A 24702-nucleotide genomic window follows, 5' to 3' on the forward strand; every position below is an offset into this window, starting at 1 on the left:
TTGGCATTTTAGAATGAAGTACAACGGCAAAGATTTATCCACTTTATTGTATTTTTCAATTCAAGTGTCTTGTTTTGTTTTTTGAGGGGTTAGAGACAATTCTCTAGGGAGGCTCATTATAATCAGCAGCGGGAACGTCAACCGAGCTGTGGTGTCCATTTTTTTAAAACGGATACCTACACTCTCTGTGTTCGTTTCCTGGCATGTGTTTTATGGCATCAACATCAATGCAACGTGTAGCGTCTGTGTGTGTATGTGCTTTTCAACATTAAGAAGACCATGCGACAAGCGACAAATTCCGAATCTTGGCTCTTTGTCTCGTCGTCATCGTGGTATAGGGCAAACGCATCTCATAGAGAGGTATAACGTATTCATATTCCATGCTGCTTCAGGTCGTGTCAATTTCTACTACATTAAAAGGGATGCGTAAGAAAAAAAAAAAAAAATAATAATAAATTTTGCAACAGTTAAGCTGGGTACTTTTACACCAGAAAGAGTCAGGTGAACGTATCAAAACTAAAACTGGGAGTAAGACGGCCAAGATTCATTGCTGGGTGCATTGTTGTTGTGTGTTATTGTCGAATCCCACAAGCCATTGTTGTTTACAAGTCCAAGATTTTGCGTCTGTTGCGGGTTGGTCATGGCCATATTTGGCGAACTGTTGTGAAGCAAAGGCTCTTGATTCCGCCGCTGTTGTTGTCTCGACACTTCGAACCAATGAGGTACAGACCAAGGAGAAAAAACGCGATTAACTGGATTCGTATTGTTTAGTGTTTGTAACAACGAAGCCGGGGGACTTGCTTGGACTTCTGGCCACACGTCAGGCACCGCCGCAGATGAATACGAACTACTGGCAGGCCACATGGAACTGCCAATGTTCGTCGATTCCGTATAATCGCAGGTCAGTTGCGGAAATCCCAACCAATCGCGCGATTCCAGTTGCTGTTCGGGTTGGTTTCGACCGAGCGAAAACCTGCCACCATCCGGCCACCAAGCGCCAGACTGAGCCGATGCTTGGCTGGTGGACGACGATAGATTGTACCACGGTTGACTGTCCGTGTTCGATGATGATGAAGATGGTGGTGGGGAGCCTTTTTCTCTCGGAAGTCGATATCCAATCGGTTTGGGTAGCACCGTATGCTCTTCTGGAACGCGTCGGACTTCAGGTATGATTTTTCCTACAGGTGGTTGGGGACGGTTGGTTGTCTGCTGTAGTAAAGGTGTGACAGGGGTTTTAACTAAAGGTTTATTGTGCGTTCGTGGTTGCCAAACAGACGCCACAGGGGTTGTTGTTGCTGTGCCGGTGATAACTGATGCTGCCGCCGTTTCAGTCACTTTCTTGGGAGCCTCTACATTGGCAACGTTGGTTGATGTTGCCACGGCAGCCATTGGCGGTCTATTAGAACTCTTGGACGACGGTGGAGGCGCTGGAGGATTTTTCGATTTCTGAACATTCGGCGTGACGGTTTTGTTGCGGTTGTTTGAAGGAACCGAAGAACTGCGTCCGCGTTTTTCACTCAATTCATCGGCGGCTGTTTTTATTTCCTGGGCATTCGAAACTTGTTGTGACGCAACAGCTAGGATGGAAGGAGCTGCAGGGGCAACGGAGGGTGAAGTAACGGGCGGAGCAGCATTCGCAACTGCTCTAGCAGTCGCGACATGCTGTTTCGTTTCCTCGTGAACGGAAGCGGCCGACTTGGATTTGGTCTTCTTATTATTTGGTTTGGGTTTGAACAAACGTGTCTCCTCCTTGGTAGTGACGACTTTGAAAGTCGGCGCTGGCAGTGTAGGTGGCGGGGGAGGCACGTTTGCAGACGGTGGGGGCGTTTGGCTCCGCTGCGAGGAATTGCTTATAGTCGGGGACGGTGTAGCTGAACGTTTCGGAGCGGGTGAAGTCCATGGGGCAAGAGGAGGGGATTTCACAGTCGTCAATGGAGCGACCGACTGCAACGCCGATCGTGATTTATTCTTAGACTTGTTCTTCTTACCACGCCCACTTGTACTTTTGGTGCCAACCTCTACTGGAGAAGGGATGACAGACGGTGGAGCAGGCACCGGTGGAGAGGACAATTGTGTTGAAGCCTCTTTCCCGACAGCCCTGAAAAAAATCAAATAAAAAAACATTTGAAATCACATCGAATATCTACGAAATAGCGAAATACCTGAGATCAAGCAAATGGCCAGCGGTAGATGGCGAATACTCTAAATCGCTTGCCTCCCGAGAGGCAGCATGCGCGGCAACAACCGTCACCATAGACACGACACTGGAGCGCAGGATGCGATCAGCTTCTAAAGTGGCCGCTGTGATGACGCAGAGCAAAAGAAAGACGGACACAGCAACCGATCCATAGTAGAAGAATTGTTCCCAGTTGGGACGGGGCAGGACGGCTGCACACAGGACAAGCATGTGAGTCGGCAATGTTGCCATCAGCGTGTAGTTGAGCGGAGTGTCCTGACCACCTACGGTGGAGTGAAGCCTGAGTGTTCGAACGACGCGGGTCTGCGTGAAGTCGGGCGTGAAAGCCACCTCCATCGAAAAACTTTGGTTCGGCAAGAGCGTCATGGGTTGACACTGGAGAACCCGAAATCCGTAGCCTTCACACGGCGACTGATTGATGTCGAAACCCGTAATGGTAATGGGGAAAGGGCCACGATTTCGGGCAGTAAACGTTCGCTTGACTGTCACACTGGGCAACAAATACTGGAAACGACTTTGCCACGAACCACCGCCGTTGGGACCAGCCTCGCAGTTTTTCAGGTGTTGTTCTCCAATGTCGAACAGGAGCGGTTGGGAAGAACCCGGTTTGCGGTTAGCCAATAAAAACTTAGCCGACTGTCCTTGTCCCGACAGACTCACCAGTTCCAATCCCGTCACGTTGTTCTTGATGACGAGCAATGATCGGTACTTGAGGTCTGTGGTGGGACTGAACGTCACGCTCAATTGCGCCTGGGAGCCCGGCGTCAAATAGACCATGACGCTATCCTGCGATTCTTGCTGCTCTTCTCCCTCCGCCTCTGCCAGCACAAACGCCGAGCGTTTCAGATTTTGTTGCAATTGTTTATTCTTTTTGAGGCCACCCAGAGAAGGCAATTCAATGCCTTCAGTTAAATGGGCTGGCAATTTGGACACCAAATCTTTCATCTCCACTTGAGCGTCTTCGAGCCACAAGATCTGCGCTAGCACGACGCTCGCTGTGGGGTTGGCCAATTTCAAGTCCATTCGACTGCTACGTCCCATTTCGGTCAACGGAAAATGAAGCCGACGCTTTGTAGCTAACCGCGGCCAATTCACGTCGACACGCAACGGCATTTCGGTGAAGCCGATCTCTTTGGTGACGAGTTTCACTGATGCTACCTGATTCCAGATAGATTGACTGAGGGATTCGTAGCAGCGATAGAGCGCTGTGGTCAGATCAAGGTCGCCCAATGCGTTCCACCAGCGCTGCTGACCCAACTGCCACTCACTGACGAGTTTGTTGAGAGGGGAGACAGCGCAATGCCAATCCAGCGGATACGCAAGTCGGGCGACACCAGCCGACTGCATGGCGTGAATAATGGAAGACGCATTGCCGTTGTAAAGATTAAAACTCAGTTTGTGCTGAAATGGTGCTGGAGCTTGGAAACCCACCACCGTCACGGATTCATTAAGTGTCGAATTGAGGCGGACCTGCGTTAAAGAAAAAAAAAAATGGAGGGAAAATAGTTTATTTCACGTAACTTAAATTTCAAAATGTCACAATAATTATCTCACCTCACTAGTCAGGTACGGATCTAAAAAATTGGCTTTCCATGGGAGGGGATCAGGAATTGTTCTAATGCGTCCCGAAACTGTTCGGTAACGAAGTGTAATTGCTACTGTTTCCAGAACGGTGCGCACGTGGACAATCAATGCCGAAGAAAAGTCTTCCTCTCGCGTCTCATCCAATTGCATAAGGATCTGCAATTGAAAAACCGCAAAGTTTCCCGGTCGAACAGTTGTGGCCATTGTCAAATTGCTGTAATGAAAGCGATTCTTGAAATGAGATGGCGTTCCGCTTTCGCTCCCCAGGTACGTTAGGACCGCATTACTGCAGTTCGTACCCCACCCCTGAAGAGAGACACCCACTGGGTTGGGATTCCATAGAGCCAGATGAATTTCTTTACTGGATCCTTCCGTGAGCCAACCAATGAAACGATTCGTTGCATTATTTCCTCTTGATTCAAGATCATCTTCTTCTTGTTCACTTCTCCAGATGGGGACGACTTTGCCAGAAAAGACGCTCACAGGGATGTCCAGACCAGCAGAGGCGTTTGTTTTTAAATGAAGGTTAGCCACAAATGGCGTCCCAAGAAGAGGAGGCATTTTCATCAAACATAGTTGTAACAGCGATCCTTGCTCCCGTGTCCTCAAGACTGTCTGGCTAAAGTTTCGAGCTTCGATGTACTCCTGAATAACGCAAGAGCAAGTTAGGGGGAAATGTCAACACCGCACTAATCTCCAACTTACTTGTACAGACAGCGAAGCACTGAGAACCGCTACAGGCAGCGCGAATTCATTATCGACACTAAGTGTCTGGCACGACGGCAGTTGCAAGTGTTGGCTGGCCAAGAACTGAGTCGACGAACGATTATGCCTTAAGTAGCTGGCCGCAACAGTAATCTGATAGCCAACAGTGGCTTTAAACTGGCCGCTCTTGGACTGGATCACAATGCGGCCGCTAGTCGTTTTCAGCTGACTTGCGCTAGAAGCTGTTCAAAACAAAATTAGTTTGTATTGGCAGTTAGATGGGTGTCAAACGAAGGGTCAACTCACGATGAAATGTAACTAGGGCGACCAGTGTTGGTGTTGTCAGAGACGGAGGCACCTTGACCGGACTGAATTCGATCGACAATCCTTCGCTTAGCGGCATCGCCGTCACAGTCTAATCGATAAAATGTCATTTATTTTCTACACTCGTATGCATACTTTGTTTCGATTGAATCCAAATTGATGTTTGGCTGAATATCAACAATCTTATTCAAGAACAAAAATGTCGAAACGATGGCGTCCAAATACCTGAACGGTGATTGGTCGATTGCCAGAATTTATCACAAAAAGTTTAAGCGTTTTGGGAGGATCGTTGGCGTCGACTACTCCAAAGTCAAGGTACTGCTGTGGGCAAAAAAGCAACGGCTGACTAGTCACTTCAAGGCTGATTGGTAACATCAGAGAGCCGTGAGGATGAGCTGTATAGTTGGTTCGTATCCTACGCAAATTACACCCGAAATATCGAAAAATTGCCAAAATTCCAAATGAAAATATCAAGTTGTTTTGACATACCTTACGAAAGCAGTGACATTAAGCGCTCTCATGGCCAGAAAGTTGACTTTGGCGATGGCTTTGCTTTGATGCGGTGGGATTAGCCACCAATCGAGTGATTCGTTTTCGCGCTCTCCTCCCATAGGCATTTCCAAGTGGATGTCGCAGCTACTGCCAAACATTTCTAGCACCTAACCAATTTCAAACTCACTCGCTTAATATCATGCGCTATGATAGTATAACTGTCATCATGCGACAGAGAAATGCTAATTGCAACAGTCCATCATATTTGGCACGAACCTGTAGTGCGGAGGCAAACGGGTTGTAGAGATGAATTAGCGGAGAAAAAGTTGTATTAACAGGAATTCGCACGTTCACAAATGGCTTTGCGAGGAAAGGATTCGGCAGACCACGGGCTTGTATCTAGAATAATAAGAATTATCATTTGAAACAGGTTTTTCTGGTGAATCCTCTTATTGTAATATTAGTTACCCTGTAAGGGAATGAACCCCTGTTGGTGTGAATGTACAAGGTATCTTCCACATATCCCTCTTCTCGACTTAGAAATACTACTTCAAATGAAGTATTTGCTGATGATTCTAGTATCTGGGAAAACGCAAATAAGCAATTAGTGATCTACACAAAACTTTATGTTGAGCATGGGTAAAAAAAAAAAAACTAACCTTATCTTCCACAAATGAGCAGTGGAAGTGGAGTGATGAGCCGGAGATTGAAAGAATGTTGATGGGTTTTTCGTGAATCCTGTTGTTTTTTATATTAACTTTTTGCCTCCACACAACACTGACCGCACTGTAAGAAGAGAATCAAAATTGAATGAATGTATCAGCTGATACAAAATGTACAATGTTGTTTACCAGTCTCCAAAGTCAAGAAGAGGGGGATCAAACAACAGACTTCCATGACTATCTGTTATCAGATTGCTCTAACAAATAAAAGAAAAATTCAATTAAACGTCCTTTTAGTTGCAGAATCTCTGATAGTCACCTGTTTTTTAACATTGTTAATTGCAATCGGCTGAATTGGTTTTCCTTCCTCCTGCCTGATGTTCTGGCTTAGGCCAACTGTAGACAGAGATAATGGATTCACAATTGAGTTACTGAATGAAACAGGAAAAATGTTGTGTGCTTACTTTTGTCATGGCTCACTCCCAAAACAACAAGAGTAAGAAGAGGAGCCAACACTGTAAGAACTACTGCTGTCTTTGCACAATTTCTGCAGCACATCATGCTGGAAATAGTTTCTCGTCGTCGATCATGTGCCTACTGTAATGGCTTATCCTTCCACTGAAATGTGAAAAACGTTCTTTTACAGGTATCTCACGATCTGATTGCTTACTGCCTTGAATTCTTAAAAGACGAGAAACCAGCATCGAAATAAACAGGGATCATTTCGTTCGCACATGCGTACTGAAAATCCAAAATCTCTCCGTTGGTCGACATCCCACTGTTTAGGCTCTGGCCTAGGGCTAAACGGCAAGTCCAGTTCATGACGTCATTTCACTGTAAAACCACTCGTTTTTTCTTTTTTGTTTATCCTTTTCCAGCTACGAAATGCCCTTCCTTGGTTACCGTCGTTTCTTTCTGACCGGCAGAGATACGGCAGCAGGTGAAACACGAAATGCGATAATTGGGAGGAAACAGGTTATGCTGTGGCAACAAACAAAACTCGCACGCACTGCTGGGTTCTTCTGACAACTTGGCCGTTGGGCTATTGAATCGTCTTCACCTTGGGCATGGAAGAAAAGATCATTAGAAACACGTTTCTTTTCTCTTGTGTTCTAAATAGGCAACAGGCGAAACTCTCTGCAATACTGAACCATCTGTTTGATGACTATAGCTTTTTGGGTGGAGGACCCGCAGGTGATGGGCGTGAAGAGAATAAGATAAAATAATAATAGAGGTACTTTTTTATTGATTGGATGAGAGAACATGATCATATATTGCGGTTAACCAACGATTCGCTCAAGGCTCACGATCGTGAAGGGTTACGAGTATGAAAAGAGTTAACGAAACGATCATTGTTGCTAGCACAACACGATGCTGGTCTTGCGAAATGTCTCCTGCCAAATGAAATAACCCTAAAAAATGATGAACCAACAAAGACAATGTATTTTCATTCTCTAACCATGCGAATAATCAAGACTGGCGTTGCTATTGTTTCCTTTTTGTTTTGTTTTTTCATCCTTCTGCGAAATCCTGATACAGTAATTTTACCATCGATTTATGACAATAAAAATACCCAAACGAAATGATAACACAATGATATTGATAAAAGTTTCCAAGTAGCAAGAAAAAAGTGTTGTTTGATGTAACGAAATTCTAATGACAAGGGTCAGGGGAAACGTGTCAAAAGTGTACGTGTGTTGGAAAGAAGAACTAGTGCCGATGGCGTACATTGTTCTTCCAAACCGTGATTTCTTCATCGTTTTCCTAATTTTTTCGTCGTGGCTTTCTCACATTATCCGACAGGTATACAGTATAAATATTGAAACTGGAAATTGATATCTTAAAAGTAAACTGTAACACAATATCTGCTGCCTGTCGCTTTCTCAGCACTGCACGCCGGCGACAATGAAAGTGACCGAGCTAAAACAATGAAACGGACAATCAATGACCCTTTTTCATTTCAAAAGGGGGCAAGAAACGATTCATTTAGCTGATAATTCAGAAGAAAGTCTATAAATAATAATAAGTGATCGCGACGAAGAGTTCAGCAGAGAGGGGAGGCTGGCGCTTCATCGGATTTCTCTCTTTTCCTGATTATACTGAACAACAATACGGAAAAAAGAGAAGAATCACGTGGGACTATAGGTAAGTTTTCTCTCTATATATAACTCGCCGACAACGAACAAGACACAGCACGGAATGAGTGGGTGACGAGGGATGAAAGCGGAAATAAGAACGAGACAGAGAGAGAGATCGAGAGACGAGTTGGTGGCGTAACTGTTGGTACTATGTGCAACGTCACATCTACAAGTGACTGATCCAACTCGACTGTCCAAACGCGGGTTTAGAACCGGAAAAAAAAGAGGACCACTCTAATTGATTACATGATACTATCTCTCTGTGTCGTCTCTTCTCAGGAACATGGAAAAATGGAGTAGGAGACGGGTAGTAGGACAGGAATTGGGAGATAATTAAAAGGATACACGCAGAAGAGGAGATAGATATACACATTGACGCGAAACGGAAAAGAAACCCAAAAGAAGACGGTAAAACAAATTAGAAGCAAGTCTTTCGATTTCCCATTCGGTGTTGGGTTCATTTTTGTTTCTCTTCTGCCCCTTTAATTTTTAAATGTTTGAAACCATAACACAAAAAAAAGGGCAAATAAATACGGGAATGATTGGAAACGAGTACGGATGCTGAAAACGACGAGACTTTTGATAGTCAATTTCTCATTTTGTGTCTGCAGCTTCTTGTTTATCTTCTTAATCTTTCTTGTCCCCATCGTCGGGCTCCTTCAGCGTGTGCCACTGGGCGATGGGGCGTCGAGGTGAGGCTAACATGTCCGACCAATGACGCAATTCAGTTCCGGTGGCGTTGCAGCCCAGGACGGCTTTACCAATTGGATCGGATGTACCAATGCGATCGTAATCGACGACGGTGACGATCAGTTGCACTTTCTATTAGCGCGGTGCACAATTGATTAGCTGCCATCAGTTAGGGCGGAAAACGATTTCGTACCTGGATCTGTTCGAAGGGAACCTCGAAAGTAAACGATTCGTTATAGTACGGATTAAGGGTGCACTTTTTGATGCTCGTTTTCTTCTTCTTTAATCGTTTGCCATTCTGCATCAGGGCGATTTTGACATAAGGATCTAGACATTCAATCAACAAGTGAATTTTTTTCCTAAAAGTCGTCAGATGGCATTCAATTATTTTTTCGAATGACTCACCTGAAAGTCCACCGACGTCCATTTTCTTCAAATTCTTAGCCTCCAAGATAACGACAGTAAGTTTTCCGGCTGTTGGAACGTAGCGCAACGAGAAGCAAATGTCTCCCAACTTGTTTTCCTGCACGCCGGACGTGACGACAGGACATGGTAAGAAACGCGGAAAAATTTCGAGCGTGAATTTCAAATCATCGTTCATCATTTCTCCGATCGAAAAGATAATCGTAATAATAGGACGATGAATAGAGACAGACAGAGAATTGCGATTTGTTTGAGACAGGGTGTGTGTGTGAGAGAGAGAGAGAGATAGAGATAGAGACTAAATGAATATAAGAGAATAAGAGAGAGAGAACAAGTGAATCTCGATTCCCTTGCGTTTCCTAAGAAAAAAGAAATCAGACCAAGATACCCTTATCTACTGCAAATCAAATAAAGTGTCCCTATCGTTAAAAATAGCTATTGCATATAAGTGATGGTGAACGTATGCAGAGAGAATAAGAGAAAGAGAAAAAGGAGAATGACGTATGAATAAGGAAAAAGAGAGAATGTGTAGAAAAATAGCTAAGTATATCATTCACAGGTTGGAAAGAAAAATAAGAGGTAGAATAGTTAAGAGTGAGATATGTGAATAGAGAATAATAAATTGTTGTTTTTAGAAAGGCATAAAAGGAGAAAATAAATAAAATTCAAAAATGCTTTCGTTCAATACTTACGAGTAGAGAGAGAGAGTGATCATTTTGAGAGCATGAGGATGAACATAATTGTGTTTGTCAGGCCCGCGGGATCACAATTCAGCGCGATGAAAACCCGTTCCGTAACATCACAAATAATGTTTTTTTTTTTTTATCATGTACATTTTTTTTTTCATTTTATTTTGAAGGATTTTTTTTTTTTCATTTGTGAGTTATTTTTTTTTTCAGAATGAGACCCGCGCGCGCGTTTCAATAAAAAGGAAAAATAGAAAAAAAAAGAAAAATATATATAAGAAAAATAGAAAAATTGATAAAGAGAAACAGTCAATCATAATAATAAAAATGTTCGTTCGAATTAGGGCCACCAAGCAATCCATAGCCATTCAAAAATAGTTGTCAACATTAAAATCATCATCAACACGGCACTCGATCACGTCTCCAATCGATCATACGTTTGATTGAAATAAAACACATTTCAATCTCGTACCGATTCTCATGCTTTGAATGGTCACAATAGCATTCCAATTGATTGAAATCCTTGTGAGCACACAACAGTTGATGATGACGACAGCATACCCGAATTATTATATAGTACGATCGATTAAAAATACACGTAGGAATAATCATTCTCGACAGCCATGCAACATGCCATCGCGTACCAAACAGGGCTTTGTTTTTGTTTAAAGAGAGCATTACCCAAATAGAACTACAAAATGTTTGCAAAAAAAACAAAACAATAAAAACTAGAATCTATTGGCTCGTTCCATTTCTATTGGACGTTCGACTAGTTCGGGGGCGATAAATAATGATGATCATAACTAATCTACCAACTTGTTCTATATTCGATATGTAGCTAATAATGTTACTAATCGCTTTTGCAAGATCGACTAAAGAGATCATACTTTGCATGAAAAGGATTCCGATGTCGTTGCTACGGCTAAGAAAAGGAAGGGAAAGGCGGAGGAGGAAATGGTTAAGACCAAACAAAAAATGACTAGATGACAACGCAACCGACCGAAAATGATTCGGAAGTCTAACGTCGTCATTATACCGATTGGGTATTTCAATTATTATTTGTTTTTTTCAATCCATTGTTTTGGCTATTTCTTGGCTCTCATGCTTCTTTCAGTTTGTTTGTTTGTTTTTTTCCAAGTCTTTGTACAACTGTTTTGACAGCTGAACTTTGCCAAAGCACACACAACAAATGACGTAAAAGGTGGAAGAGAGGCCGAAATGTAAGTAATAAACAGAGTGATCACCAAATAGGTAAAGAAGGTTGTAGCTGCCGATCAAAGATAACCCAAACTAAAATAATGACTCCCACCTGTCCGCCTTCGCCTTCGACGCTGGTCACCTCGGCCCATTCTTCGATCGTCTGGGCCAAATCGACCATGCACAGCGGCACTTTAACCTCACCAATCTGGTCGTGTTTGGAGAAGCGATCGAAATCGTAGATGGCGAACACCAACGTCTTGGCCATGGCGTCAGCGTACGGCACCTATCCATCATCCGAAAAAGAAAAAGAAAATTGAATTCGTGAGCACTCAAACATAACGCGCGTGTAATGTCACCTTGAAAGTGAAACTTTCGTTGAAAACGGGGTTCAGCGTTTTGCGATGGACTTTGGTTTCGAATTTCTTTTTCTTGTCGGGCAGCAGGTAGACTTTGACGTAAGGATCAGAAGTGCCTCCCATATCCAGCGCAGGCAATTCTTCCGCTTGATGGACCGTCACGACCAAATTGCTCTGGTTGAAATCGTATTCGAGCTTGTACTGCAACTTGCCCAGTTTCTGTTCTTCCTTCTTTTCACCTTCGACGGCAATGTCCTCGACGTTGTCGGTCAGTTCGTCCATATCCGGCTGAACCTGCCAACATCAACCGGCATTTTTGTTTTGTTTTTTTCTTTTTCCCCTTGAACTTGTAGTACACACCTTCTCTTTGTAGGCATTTCCGAGGAGCTGAACTGACTTGAGATCGACGGCTCCCTTGAGTCCCTTTTTGGCATCCTTGGGCCTCCGCTTGCGACAGCATCGCCGGATGCAGCAGCACGCTATCAGCAAGATTACCAGGGCCACTACTGTGAACGGTAAATATAATTCGCCAGCACCCCGCAAAAAGGGTTTAATTGTATCTCGTCGCAATTTAGTTTTTTTTCTCGGTAGAAAAAAAGAAATGGAAAACCCACCCTTTCAACTCCCAGAATTTGAAAAAAAAAAAAAATCCATCGACATCTAGAAAGAAGAAACATCAAAGTTGCTACGAGTTCCCCCCTAACCCGCTAAAACAAACATTGAACGCATGCGACCGAGAGCCATTCATTGCCGTCTTTAACACAGCGCGTCATTCAGAAAGAAAAACAACAAACAAAACATTAATTACACAAACTTACCAATTCCAATGCAGTAGAGTGCCCAAACGGGCAATCCCATTTCTTTGGCAATCTTGGCCATTTCTTCTCTGGCTATTTCGCTCATATCGCTGCCCGCACTTTTGGTGGGCGGCACAGATGGTTCACTTTCAGCTGTCACTCCGGCTGCTGCACCTGCACCATTTTAGTAATTTAATAAGACTTGCAACGACACACCGATGGCTATAATAAACATTACTATTTTAAAAGCAAAGGACGCAGCATCAAACTTATGGCCGCATAATACCACTGACATTTTGCGTACATTTTATTACGCCCACTGTGTGATCCGGTGTGTGTTTTTCAGATATCAACGTCCTGCGTATGGGGAAGTTTAATATCCGGCTACATGTGGCCGTACTAAAAACTTTGTTATCAGGCAAACATCACCACAGATGGCGACATCATGGAAAATAGACAGGACAGAATTCGGGAAACTCCTCCTTCTCTTTTCTCTCACTTGAATGTGACGCAAAAGCAGAGGGTGCGCTCCAGAGATATCGAACAGAGCAGGGGGTTTTAACACACATGTATACTGTTACATCCCTTGTGTGTGTTCTTAAAAGTTACATATTCCTCCCTTTTCTTTATTATTGACCAGACTTTCACTTTTCCATCCAACGAGAACGTTGGAAAGCAAATTCAAAGCTCTCAATTCCTTACGACTTAAAATTATCGCTCAAAAATATAAATGAAAAATAATTTTACCGGCCACTGAAGAGGACGAAAATGGAGCGGGTGAAGTTGCTGAAGAAGAGGGAAAAGGCGACGAGGACTCCACCCATATTTCTTCCAAGACGACGACCTTCTCGTCGGACACTTTGGGCGCCATCTTCTCCGCCGTCTTGATGCTGATTTTTCCTGATTTATCTCCTTTATTGTTTCCTAAAATCGAAGCACAGCTGTGAACTATATCAGTCGAACCTGTACAGACACACTCGAATTATATCGTTGACACTTTTCTTTCTTTTTTTTTCAATTCATTCACTCGAAAAAAAAAAATTAAAAGGCGCTGATGGCGCTTTTCAACTGCAAAAGTGAAATGATCTGCTCACTTGGCTGCCAGTGTTCTGTTACGAACGGCAAGCAAATCAATACTAGCTGGCCAACACTAGCTTCTATACAACACGGTACAAAACTCCCCCACCCTATTGTGCGTGTGTGCGTGCGTGCGTGCGCCAGGGTCTGCGCGCGGGAGTTGCCGCGTGACTCAAGCGCAGTAGTGGGAACACTTTTTCTTTTTTATCCCGGCTGTTTTATTTGTTTTACGTTACACGAGGCATCTTTTTTTTCTTTCTTCTTGCCTTTTGCATCCATCTTTTTCGGCCTCTAGCCGGCAACCAAGCTTCAGATTGATTTTTCCCCCCTTATTTCTTCTTTTTTCGCCTACACACTTTCGCCTTCTTCTTACGTCCTGCTATTCGTCCCCAAACCCGATGGGAAATTCACGCTAATCGATCGGGATCATGTATAAATGGCGACTTGGAACGCGCATGAATATAATTTCCCTGTCCTTTCCGCCTCTATCGTCACGAGGTTTTTTTTTTTTAAATAAAAAATGCCTTCACATTGATTCACTAATTTCTAGTTGTCCCACCTCAATAGGTTGATTCTAGTTACGCGTGAATTATTTCCCCATTCATAAAAAAAATTAATTAATTAATTGGAAAGAGACTTACCCCAAAATCACGCGCCTCTTTCTGCCAGTTTCGTGTCTGTATTCCTTTAGTTGATAGCTCCGCGATCTGATGGCATCCAACAGCTTTAGCCCGTATAATATTTGTCAACGGGTTCTGCTGATGATGATTCGATGTTGTCCGTACAAGCCCGCTTCGTTCCAATGGCCCACTTTACTCCCGACACTGTTACTATTATTACGCTGTCGATTCGCGCTATTATTTACGTGTACCAATTTGTTTTCACACCAACTCACACGGCACCCTCAGCTCTTGGTGATATGAAGAGATTAACCACTTTTTTTTCCCCTGCTAGTAACAAATTGAGAACGACGCCTGTCACGATGAGACCCCGGTCAAGGCTACACAGCAACTATGAAGCCTAAATGAAATGACGGCCACGCACAACCGTCCGATAATCAGATTTCCGACGCCTTCTGCCCAGGGAATGTTTTTTTTTTTTTTTAAGATTATGACGACGCTCAATTTCAAAGATGGCTGCCCGTTGACAAGCGAGAAGATAATAGAAATGGGGAAGACTTAGAAAAAGCGGACAAGCTGCGCAAGAGTTGCTGGATTCTCGCAGCTGACGGGCAGAAAAGACAAACTTTGCCGACTATACAGACATTACGACGTGCCGTGGTTCTCGCTATTGATCGGCGCCTACTTGGCGGAGGGATGCGCACATCCCACCCAACTCGAACCGAATGACGAGAGCGACTCTCTCTCCAGCAACCCTCCCATTTCCCCCCCCGTCGGATGAGACCAAGAGCCAAAGATGTTGTCTAGCCAAAGATGGGTCCATGCGAAACGATCCGCGGTGGCTTGCAACTCCTCGTTTGCAAAGATTCGCGCATCCATTCAGATTTTTTTTCTTTTTTCGCATCCGGGTTTTACACTCTGAAAAACAGCGCACACTCATTATCTTTTCTTTTGGTCCCTCCTTTTATCTGGATCCCATTCTCTATTTTCTCTTCACCAATCCCCTTTTCACTTTTTTTTTTCGCATTTCTTGCTTTTTCCTATTCTTTCCTCGTCCAAGGTCCCTGGATGTATATTAACCACAAATTTATGGCTCTAAAGGCTCCGAGCGAAACTAAAACCAAAATAAAAAAAATAAGGACGAAACCAATTCCAAGCTTTACGTGAAATAAATAAGTATTACTATTGATTGGGCCGTGCTGCAGCCGGAAAATCTTGTCCGTCAATTCCCATACGTTCATTGTTAAGTCGAGAAGCATATCCAAGGCTGTTGCCTAGAACGAAAAGCATTTTTATGATGTGTTTTCTGATAAAAGGATTCCTTTCAAAATCATCGACAAACCATAATACCACATACATAAACGAATCTTAAGATTTTTACCTCAATCGGTTGTTATCTCATTTTTTCTTTACTTTTTCAAAGAAGGAAATGGTCGAGTGGTGTGAAGCCGGACATCATTCCAGTACGTGGGATCGAACCACTAGAGAAAGAGTCTCATTTTATGAGAGACGAATGCGCGTGTGTGAGTGCGTCATCTACAATCGGATAAAAAAAATTGAAACTAAAATAAAGGAAAAACAAAAAGAATAACAGAAAAAATGTGCGGGGAAAGACTAAGAAATTGATGAGCCGAGTCCCTGACATGCCAGTCGTCGCACTACACTCAGCACGTCCTTGTGATCGATTTCTCCCTTTTCATCAGGATTCGCTTCTCCGGTTCTTTGTCTGTGACCAACGCATCGTTGCTTACTTATACTTTCCTGTTTTATTCCTTTTTTTCTTACTTTTTTCTCTAGTCGATATCAAGTCAAATGTTACAAACACAATATCAGGAAAAGTATGTGAAGGACAAAGATTAAAGTTAATCCGACTTTCAAATAGATGGAAATGGACAAGGATTGCCTTTCGTCTTCAGCACTTTTTAAAAACAAAACGGAATACACGAATAAGGACACTCAATGCTATTAAAAAGATGTACCGTAATCCGAGTGATGATAGTTCGGGTGCTAGAGGGTGACAGGGGATGGAGCCGAAGGTCGAATGATCCGTTGAATGAACATGCCGTCATCATCTTGCCGATCTGGTTTGCAGACTGAAGGTCGTTCACTGCAAATAGAACCTAAACGAGGGCACTTAAACGAGGTCTTGCTCGTAGGTGACCCGTGTTCGGCATTCCTCCTCCCCCTGCTTTCTGAAATGTCTGCAGTATATTGAATGTTACATGTACATAATACACACACATAAACTGGCACACACATGAGAGAAGGAGGACTGAAAAAGTGCTGGGAAAAGTGTGCTTGGTTGTTGCTCATGCGAACCTGTGAAGTGGCAAGGAATAAATTACACCTGAGGGCCACAATAAAGACATGTTAGCAATTAGGATTTGATAATACAATAACACACCACACCTCTATAATTGATTTATGAAAGAATATTTTTATTTAAAAAAAAAAAAAAAAACTTCTGGGGGGAATATCCGAAAGAATAGAGGCGAGCTATTCCGTTAATGGCCATCACGAACAAATGCGCAATATTAAAAAAAAAAAAGGAAAAAAAGATATTAGGCAGATACGTGTAAAAATGTATGTGTGTGTTTTGGTGGACGTCACAGACTACCATAGCGTACCAAAGGAGGCCTATAAAAGCAAGAGCAAGCTTAATTGAAAAGGAGCTTTGCTGATTTATAATTAGTGGTGGTGCCACGAACTGGTTTTTGTCCCTTTCAGGGATCGTCACTCTGTCCAGCTCCAGAAATTGGACCCTGGGGATAGGGCTCATTAAGCGACATCGACTGCAAAGGACGGACCATGTTCAAGTCGATGCCACCAACGGCTCCTTCTTCAAATTCCAGGCCTGCTTCGATGGCTTCCACATCAATTATGGGTGGACCATTGTGGAGGAGCCCATTCTCGATAATGTGGCCCACTAAAACCGGACCAAGGGGACCCTCCGTTGTAGGGGCGTGTCCCAAAGGTATTGGAAAAGGCAGAAGGGGATTACCAGCCGCGTCCAATGCGGGATCGGCGGCTGCTTCCGCTAAATTGGTCACCGACTTTGATTTAACGCACTGAATAAACAAGAAGAAAAATTAAAACAAACCAAGTCCAAATTTTACGATTGCAGCTTCGCTTACTTGAAAATCGACATGTCGACTCTTGGCTTCTTCTTTTTCCCAGGACATGTGAATAAAAGGCCGCTGAACGTAATTGTAGATGACCTCAGCTCGGCCACCGGGTCGCTTACGCACTTTTTCCTTGTACGTAGGATAACCTTCGATTCCTAACCGTATCTTCTTAAGGCCACGCTCCTTTAAGACCTGTTTGGCTACGTCACGGTTCTCAATGTACTTGAAAAATCGATACATGGATGTGCTGAAGACGGCTGTAGAAAATGAATGCATTATTTGGCCATGCAAAAACGCGATAAATTAAAATATTCACTTTGGGCATATTCTTCTCCCATTTGAGGTGGGTACTCTTCGTCCCAGTCAACCACGTCATCGTCCAAAAGCACAACCAAATGGCACTCACGGTCTCCACGTTGAGCGGAATTTACCATGACAGGAAGGATTAATTCCTCAAGAAAAGATTCAAATTGCGCCCTAGCTCCTTCATTGCTCAGTTCATGTAACAAACCACCTGTGATCGAATCAAAATTTAATTTTAGAGATTTTACCAGTTGTTTTGACCGAAGAGAAAAAAGTTGCTTACGAAGATTTTTGCATTTTACTGTGTGGGCGTCGAAAGGCAACAGAAGATAATCACAGGCCTCGCGGAGTTCTTGAACAGATACGGATGGTGGGCATTGTATGAGACCCGTTCTGTAATAGTCCAAGATGGCACGAAAAACAGTGGCAGAGATTCCATCAGCCACATCGTATTCACCACGTTCGTTTGGTCGAGCCCACTCTACGCCAGAGGTAAACATGCGACCGAGCATCGTGTTGGGGTGTGCTGCAAAAAGTTGTGGGTCGACGACGAAGCGCGTGTTATCAACCACCAGGGTCAATCGTTCGTCCCTCATGACGGATCCTGATTCAATTATGTCCTCAGTAGTGAGAAACTTATCATCCTACGAGTAATTTTAATCTCTAACCTGCTGTCATGCTTCTCCCATCTTTCATTTCCCTTCGATTATAACCTTGGCAACGGTCAACTATAATTTTTTTTAATCAACATGAAATATTTGTCTTACCATGTTAAAAGAGTTATTTTATTCTATACCTGACATTCCATGTTCAGAATCTCCTCCAGCCGAGATTGCTCCTGAAGCCCTTGAATTGCTAACAAATGCAAAATTTCCCCTTTGCCTGCTTACAAAAATATGTTAGCATGTAATTCATACAACAAAATTTAATATAAGTACTTGTTTTTGGCTCCCATATTAGGCTGAGGCTTAGCAATTGGGTGTTGGTGGTATGATTCAGTGCTACCTGCTGATCCAGGACGCTGAACTAGGCAAGGCTTAGGCTTAGCTTGAGAGCTGTAAATTGCACAGACACCAAAACCTAAATTCCTGAATCAGCACAAAACTTCCAAACAAACACTTACCCGTTTTTGAAAACCCTGCGTCTTTGATCACCAGAATCTAGGTAGTCTTCAGTGTCACTGCTGGAATCACGGTCAAAGCTTGTTTCCCTTCTGTCCCTTTGGGACATTTCTTTCAAAACCCAGTGCTAGACACGTATAAACGACGTGATAAAACGAATATTCCCCGAATCTTCCAATAATGTGTTCTTCTTTTGTTTCACCTTTGTTTGCCCTGCCTCCTAAATACGGCTGCTACAGCCTACAGGTGTAAACTGCACAAATAATGTGCACTAAACCAAAGCTAGTTGTTGAACATCAATACAGTGTGTGTCAATACGTAGCTCTTTCAAAATGCAACCTCTCGCCACACGCGGTTTTCCAAATGAGAAAACATTGTTCACAGATTATAACGATATATACTGACTCACACAGTTCGAGGAGCAATCGACGTTCTGATTCTGATATTCTGAATCCGGAACCAGTCTAGTGTCAAAATGGGATTGTTGGGAGGACTACTGATGTAAAAACATTAGCCTTGTCCTTCGTTTTTTTCCGCGTCTTGAATATCTTGTCTGAATCATACGTAAGCTTGCGAATTCGAGTTTCTGCTTTCTAAAGCCATAAAAACGGAAAAGTTAACTTTACCAGACTATACTTAAACCCACTTTCAAGTATTCAAGTATGGAACTTTTTTTGTTAAGAGATCAGGAAACAGAGGAGGCTTTGAGACACACTTCTCTTTCTTTCTAATTTTTGTGGTTATTTTCATGGTTATTATTTTCACCGTTTGGCATTCCAGATATATTTTGGTTATCGCATCTGATTTTTCTTAGAAAGCAGAAGCTAGACAGAATTTTTTTCACATACAACGTGAACAGTAGGGAAACTGAGTAGGTGACTCATGGTACCGGTAGTTGTACAGCCATTTCACTTCAGTACCAACTCTTCTCTTTTATTCTGCGTCATGAGACCTTGTGAATAACTTTACACTCATGCACTACAATTTCTAAACTTCTTTCAAGACAAAGTAATATATGGCAACCCAGATTCGCTTGCATGGAAGTCTTTTGAAATTCTACCCTTTTTACGAAATCAGCGATCATTCCGATCAACTCTGTTGTGAAAAAAAAAAAAAACTACACACAATAAATGCTCAAAAAGTTTCACGTTCACAGTTTGTTCAATGCCCTTGTGCATTTCCCGTGTCTAATGATTTAAATTGAGATAAAATTAAAAAAAAAAAAAAATTAAATTAAACGCGAAAAGCCATGCCCCTAACACCTGAAACGTCAGTACGTGACGATATTGACAGATGACAGTTAACCAGATTATTATCTTTGCTTTAGAAAATAAAATTCGTATACGTTTTTACTTTTGATTGAAATATGATGAATATTTGGTAATGATTAGCAATCGAACTGCACTTACATAAGTGATTAATTTCCCATAATGATTTTTGTCATGTACGGATGTTCAATTGTTCATGTGGTACAGGCACAGCTACAAGAGTACAAATGACAACTCTGCCAGGAGCAGACAAAACGTTTCAAAATAAAGTAGAATTTTTCCATACTCAGTGGCACAGATCTCCTTTGATTAATATAGCCGTTTAGTACATATATATCTTTATTCTGGATTTGAATTTTTGTCTTAAAATCACGAATAAAGTCTTGTTGCGGGATTATCAAGAATCCTGTTGTAATATGAAAAACTAAATGCGATTTGATTTTAAACAATTAAAATTGTACATGCGATGCAATTCAGACCATGAATCGTCTAGTAAAAATCCAGGCTTGTTTTCTGTTTGCAGCCAAACGCAAAATTTATCCTCGAAGAGAAATATGTGATCCAGGGTTGAACTTAATATACTTTACACACATTCATTTCTCATCTCAGAATGGCTATCTTCTCAGTGATAAAGGTAATCAAGATGTCACTTACTACACCAAATACAGTTGATGCAATTACATACCTTTCTTTAGGAAATACCGACTCAAGAAGCAAAGCTTCAAAAATGGTTACAATAAAAGATAAAATTGAAAAACATGACCTCATGTCAAAATTGAACAATATAAAAAAATGGCTTGCAAAAGGACATACTGTGAGAGCCACCATCACAAATCTTTCAAAGGATGAAAAAAAAGTGGTATTGGTGATTTTTCAAATACTCCTTTGCAAATATTTGATTATTTACCTGCTATACAGGAACAACTTTATAATGACTTAATGAAGGAACTTGCCCAACAAGGCAAATTCCAAATGTACAAAACTAGCAGTAGGGAAACAAAGTTCAGCATAGAGCCAAAAACAATAAACAAAAGTGACCCTTTAGTAAATTTAAATCTAGAGAAGAAAGAAGTATGAGCTTATAACTTCCAAATGTCAATAGGATGGGTAACAATACACTTTAATGAATTATAAGCTGCCACTATCACTTTGTTCAAAAATTAAGTCAATTCCTGCAAAGTTAGATAGGAATTCATTGCCATGAAGAAACTGCTTCATAATGACTGACATATAATAATCCAGCCTAAGTCCAAGAAGGATACAAACCTTGTGTGCCATGTTATTAAACCTTTATGATACGTTTTAAAATATCACGTAGAGATACCAACAAAGTCGTTAAATTTGTGGAAGAAAATAAAATAAAAAAAGAATTCAATAGACGTCGAAGTCCACGCTAGGTGCCGTTTAAATCGTTAAAAATACCACGCCGAAAATGCGAGATACTACAAGAAGTCGATCTGCTTTTCTTCGGTTCCCGATCCTCTTTGGTAAATTAAATCACAAAGCCATTAAATAGGCAATTTATAAGATTGGTTTTCTTGATTAAGGATCCATTCTGGGAATATTTTACATGGGATTCCAATATCGGTGACAAACCTTAATTCTTAATGGTAAAACTTAGATAACTTTGGAAGTACTATAAATTTAGGAAAACATTCATGACAGATATACCAGAAAAAGTAAAGGAAATGAATAAAGCAGAGTCAGATAACAGAGGATTAATCAAGAGCTCAATCGGACAAATTAATCAAGAGAGAGGCAACAAGAACGAAAAATAAAAAAATTCATTTATAGTTCTTTGATGTTAAAGAGGGAAAGCATTAAATATGGTAAACAATATGATTTGATACATTTATTCATTCTGAAAACCTGTAGAAAAACCCTAATTCTTCATGTTGTGAGTTCCTTCTTTGAAGAGGAATGCATAATTTCCTCACTCTGAAAAAATTCTTCCTGCGTAACAAGAAAAATATTGGTAAAGAAACAAAATCAAATGCCATGCAACAAGAAGCATGTGTTGCATAACATAACCAATTCTAACTTAATTACGAGAAATTTTGCTTGCTGAGAAAGTAGCTTTAGAAACCCCAACTACGTACCTTGTTGTATATCACTTTTACTATGAGCGAACAACTCGGGCACGTCGCCTCTTCTTCACCACTTTCGAGTTGTTCCTGTTTTTAAAAATGCATTTCTGTAATGATTTCGAAACATGAAATGATGGCAGGAGATTAAAATATTACTTTAGAGATTTCAAACCTATCTCCACAAGGACAGGGGTAGTAGTAAATTTCACTTTCCGAATCATATTCAAAATCTTCGATTTCCACTTCGTCGTGATATACAGACATTTTTAAAATCGCAACTCAAGCAAATTAATAAATAATATCTCAATAATCTAAACTACTGAATAATGCAGGTGGAGAGAGAACCAGGAAATCGCCGCACTTGGCAAAGGGAGAACTTATCGTCCAGACGACGCCTATCGTCAGCGACAGAATGGAGCTACACGTCAAAATATGTTTATTGTTTTTTATTTGGTTTAAAGTGAGTTGTATTTGGATGTATTTTTAAAATCATATATTAAAAGAATAAACTTAGGAAAAAAATTGCTGTATTTTATTCTTTAGACCTACGAAACAAATTGACATTAGAACAGAAGTAAGAAATATTATTATTTGATAGGTAATATTAATGAATTTTCCCAATTAACGAATTTTATTTAGGATTAGTGAAATGTATAAAATTTTACAGTGTTACTCAGCCAAAGCTTTAAATTGCATCAGTTGTTGGCTCGTTTCCATCCACGTTGGAAGTACACTTTTGATTAAGAAGGTAATCTATTGTCATTGTAAAAATTAACACATTATCAAACAGGTAACTTATTTCACAAAATTTTAATGTTATAGCCCTGACATCACTCTTTTATTTCCCTTTTCCAGGTATCGGAATCCCACTAGGTTGACCGGGCAACAACCAACAATGAATAGTCAATTAGAAAGCAACCTTCTTAGCCTACCATCAATAACTAAGACTATACCATTAAAGCTAATTATGTATTTTCAATTTACAAATGTAATTAAATAATGAAACAATCAAAACAATTTCATGCCTCTTACTCATTGTATTTGCTTTATGTTGTTTATGAATAAAACACACGCTACTCTTAAAATACATTGAGTTTTTATGTACTTGGTTCACATACATTCTTGGTAATTAAAACGTTGGAATAATAATAAGTAAAAGTTAAATCAAATTAATACGCGCTTATCAAATGGCCGCCGCAATGGATGCCGGGAAGGGGCAAGGGGTACATTTATTGTAATTTGCGGTTCTTAAACTAAAAAAAGTAAAATATCATATTAAAACGGCTAGAGATAATAAGGAATATCAAAAATAAGTTTATGTTTATTTGGTATATATTAGTAACCAAACAACGTACCCAAAAATTCTGTTTTGGCCTTCCCCCGCTAAAATGTCATAAAATAAAATAATAATTACGTTCTAAGTTTCAGCGGATTTACATAAATTTTACGTCAATCGATAGGTATTTAAAGGGCTATCTATTTGGCGAATTTCATGAAAAATATTGAAATGGAAAAAATCCAAATGAAACAAATTTTGCGTTTAATCGATCAAGCGCAATATTGACCTAAGCGACAAAACGCAAAAATTTCATTCAAATGGAATTTTTCCATTCAATATTTTCATGAAATTCGCCAAATAGACAGCCCTTTAAAACCTATCGATCGAAAATGTAAATCCCAAAAGAACTTAATTATTTTATAACATTTAGCAAAGACCAAAAACAGAATTTACGTTTTGGTTACTAATATATACCAAAATAAACAAAAACTATTAATTCATTATCCAGCACGTTTAATAGATATTTACTCGATTTATAGTTAAGAACCGCAAATTAAACCCCTTCCCGCACCATCGGCGCATTTGAAACGCGCGAATCAACTTTTACTATTATTATTCCAACGTTTAAATACCAAGAATGTATGAACAATACATAAAAACCAATGTATTTAAAGATAAGCGTAAATGTTTATCATAAACAACATAAACAAAACAATATAGGACAGAATGTTTGATTGTTCATATAATTACATTTGTAAATGAAAATACATAATTAGCAATGAGTCTAGTTATGATGTAGGTAAGAAGGCTAATGACATTCAATGTGTTCCCGCAAAGATCGATACGAAAAAAAATAAAGAGTGATGTCGCTATAACATAAAATTGAAATAACCTGTTTGATAAGTGTGTTAATTTTTACAATCCACAATAGATACCTCTTAATCAAAGGTACTAACGTGATGACAGCCAACACACTGAATCAAATTAAAGCTTCGATAACATGAAAATTTAACATTCACTAATCAAAAAAATTCGTAATGAAAAATATAATATTACCTATCAAATAATATATATCTTACTTCGTTCTAATGTCAAATTGTTCGGTCTAAAAGAAATAAAATACAGCAAATTTTTTCACTAAAAAGTTTATTCTTTTAAACATATATAAGATTTTAAAATACAATCACAAAAAACAACTTAAAACCAAATAAAAAAAAAACAATAAACATAAATTGACAGCTGTAAGCGTCCATTCGTAGCTGAGGCCACATCTAATAAAAAGTGTCGTCCGGACGATAAGTGTCACTAGAGACGATAGGCGTCGTCTGGACGATAAGTGTCTCTCCCTATTGGCCAAAAGTGACGGCGCAGCTTTGCCATAGGCTTCGTCCAGACGTGCGCGACCATGTTGGAATAATGTGTTCTTCGAAAAGACAACACGTGTGAAAACAGAGACATCTAGCGGTTAAAATATAACGAAATTTAGCTCGGCCTGTAGAGTTGTGCAGCGTTGTTTTTGCGATAGAATATTTTTATGTCGTAACTATGCAGAAGGGAGACAGTAATAA

The 24702-nt window shown here is 40.8% G+C and overlaps 4 protein-coding genes and 2 long non-coding RNA genes across 8 annotated transcripts; 2 read left to right on the top strand and 4 right to left on the bottom strand.

Annotated features, from left to right (window-relative positions):
• Window positions 1-29: 29 nt before the first annotated feature.
• On the bottom strand, window positions 30-6617 carry LOC116925912 (transmembrane protein 131). Its single transcript, XM_032932668.2, has 13 exons — window positions 6429-6617; window positions 6284-6360; window positions 6154-6221; window positions 5962-6088; window positions 5771-5884; window positions 5579-5701; window positions 5300-5469; window positions 5036-5225; window positions 4793-4901; window positions 4487-4728; window positions 3752-4426; window positions 2163-3667; window positions 30-2098 (listed from the first exon to the last, which is right to left on the bottom strand). The coding sequence occupies exons 1-13, from the start codon at window positions 6523-6525 to the stop codon at window positions 517-519; spliced, it is 5079 nt and encodes a 1692-aa protein (XP_032788559.2). The 5' UTR covers window positions 6526-6617; the 3' UTR covers window positions 30-516.
• Window positions 96-7561, top strand: LOC123473675. The gene is made up of 2 exons (XR_006647724.1): window positions 96-360; window positions 6611-7561. It is a non-coding gene; the product is annotated as an uncharacterized LOC123473675 (long non-coding RNA).
• Window positions 7388-13832, bottom strand: LOC116925924 (synaptotagmin 1-like). Its single transcript, XM_032932684.2, is given in 8 exon segments — window positions 7388-8924; window positions 8986-9119; window positions 9198-9315; window positions 11211-11384; window positions 11458-11751; window positions 11818-11963; window positions 12276-12428; window positions 13002-13832. Coding segments are annotated over 8 exon segments (1371 nt in total). The 5' UTR covers window positions 13126-13832; the 3' UTR covers window positions 7388-8696.
• A 135-nt stretch (window positions 13833-13967) lies between these two features.
• LOC116925358 (BTB/POZ domain-containing protein 10) lies at window positions 13968-19512 on the bottom strand. 3 transcript variants are annotated; one of them, XM_045174783.1, is made up of 12 exons: window positions 18503-19512; window positions 18318-18434; window positions 18176-18264; window positions 18048-18107; window positions 17663-17983; window positions 17393-17590; window positions 17086-17333; window positions 16660-17019; window positions 15931-16588; window positions 15333-15487; window positions 15135-15225; window positions 13968-15065 (listed from the first exon to the last, which is right to left on the bottom strand). In XM_045174783.1, exons 1-8 carry the CDS (start codon window positions 18607-18609, stop codon window positions 16675-16677), a joined length of 1485 nt encoding a protein of 494 aa, XP_045030718.1. In that variant the 5' UTR covers window positions 18610-19512; the 3' UTR covers window positions 13968-15065; window positions 15135-15225; window positions 15333-15487; window positions 15931-16588; window positions 16660-16674. The 3 variants fall into 3 exon arrangements, with proteins under 3 accessions (XP_045030718.1, XP_045030717.1, XP_032787922.1); XM_045174782.1 differs by having other exon boundaries at window positions 15931-17019; window positions 18503-19500; XM_032932031.2 differs by having other exon boundaries at window positions 15931-17019; window positions 18176-18261; window positions 18503-19475.
• A 1591-nt stretch (window positions 19513-21103) lies between these two features.
• On the top strand, window positions 21104-21607 carry LOC123473673. The gene is made up of 3 exons (XR_006647718.1): window positions 21104-21255; window positions 21316-21355; window positions 21417-21607. It is a non-coding gene; the product is annotated as an uncharacterized LOC123473673 (long non-coding RNA).
• Window positions 21606-24677, bottom strand: LOC116925938 (DPH3 homolog). Its single transcript, XM_045174793.1, has 4 exons — window positions 24554-24677; window positions 22012-22184; window positions 21868-21942; window positions 21606-21721 (listed from the first exon to the last, which is right to left on the bottom strand). The coding sequence occupies exons 2-4, from the start codon at window positions 22117-22119 to the stop codon at window positions 21659-21661; spliced, it is 246 nt and encodes an 81-aa protein (XP_045030728.1). The 5' UTR covers window positions 22120-22184; window positions 24554-24677; the 3' UTR covers window positions 21606-21658.
• Window positions 24678-24702: the final 25 nt, after the last annotated feature.

Source organism: Daphnia magna, linkage group LG6 (genome assembly GCF_020631705.1).
Source record: "Daphnia magna isolate NIES linkage group LG6, ASM2063170v1.1, whole genome shotgun sequence".
NCBI classification, from domain to species: domain Eukaryota; kingdom Metazoa; phylum Arthropoda; class Branchiopoda; order Diplostraca; family Daphniidae; genus Daphnia; species Daphnia magna.

What these genes read in the sequence shown, in the direction of transcription:
- LOC116925358 (XM_045174783.1), bottom strand. Translation starts at nt 18,609, where the DNA reads ATGTCCCAAAGGGACAGAAGGGAAACAAGCTTTGACCGTGATTCCAGC. An exon ending in TGGGAGAAGCATGACAGCAG is followed by an intron (nt 17,984 to 18,047) that starts GTTAGAGATTAA and finishes TAATTGAATCAG; the next exon opens with GATCCGTCATGAGGGACGAA. An exon ending in GTCGACATGTCGATTTTCAA is followed by an intron (nt 17,020 to 17,085) that starts GTAAGCGAAGCT and finishes TTGTTTATTCAG; the next exon opens with TGCGTTAAATCAAAGTCGGT.
- LOC116925938 (XM_045174793.1), bottom strand. Translation starts at nt 22,119, where the DNA reads ATGTCTGTATATCACGACGAAGTGGAAATCGAAGATTTTGAATATGAT. An exon ending in ATAGGTTTGAAATCTCTAAA is followed by an intron (nt 21,943 to 22,011) that starts GTAATATTTTAA and finishes TTTTAAAAACAG; the next exon opens with GAACAACTCGAAAGTGGTGA. An exon ending in TAAAAGTGATATACAACAAG is followed by an intron (nt 21,722 to 21,867) that starts GTACGTAGTTGG and finishes CTTGTTACGCAG; the next exon opens with GAAGAATTTTTTCAGAGTGA.
- LOC116925912 (XM_032932668.2), bottom strand. Translation starts at nt 6,525, where the DNA reads ATGATGTGCTGCAGAAATTGTGCAAAGACAGCAGTAGTTCTTACAGTG. An exon ending in GGGAGTGAGCCATGACAAAA is followed by an intron (nt 6,361 to 6,428) that starts GTAAGCACACAA and finishes CTCTGTCTACAG; the next exon opens with TTGGCCTAAGCCAGAACATC. An exon ending in GGGGTTCATTCCCTTACAGG is followed by an intron (nt 5,702 to 5,770) that starts GTAACTAATATT and finishes TTATTATTCTAG; the next exon opens with ATACAAGCCCGTGGTCTGCC.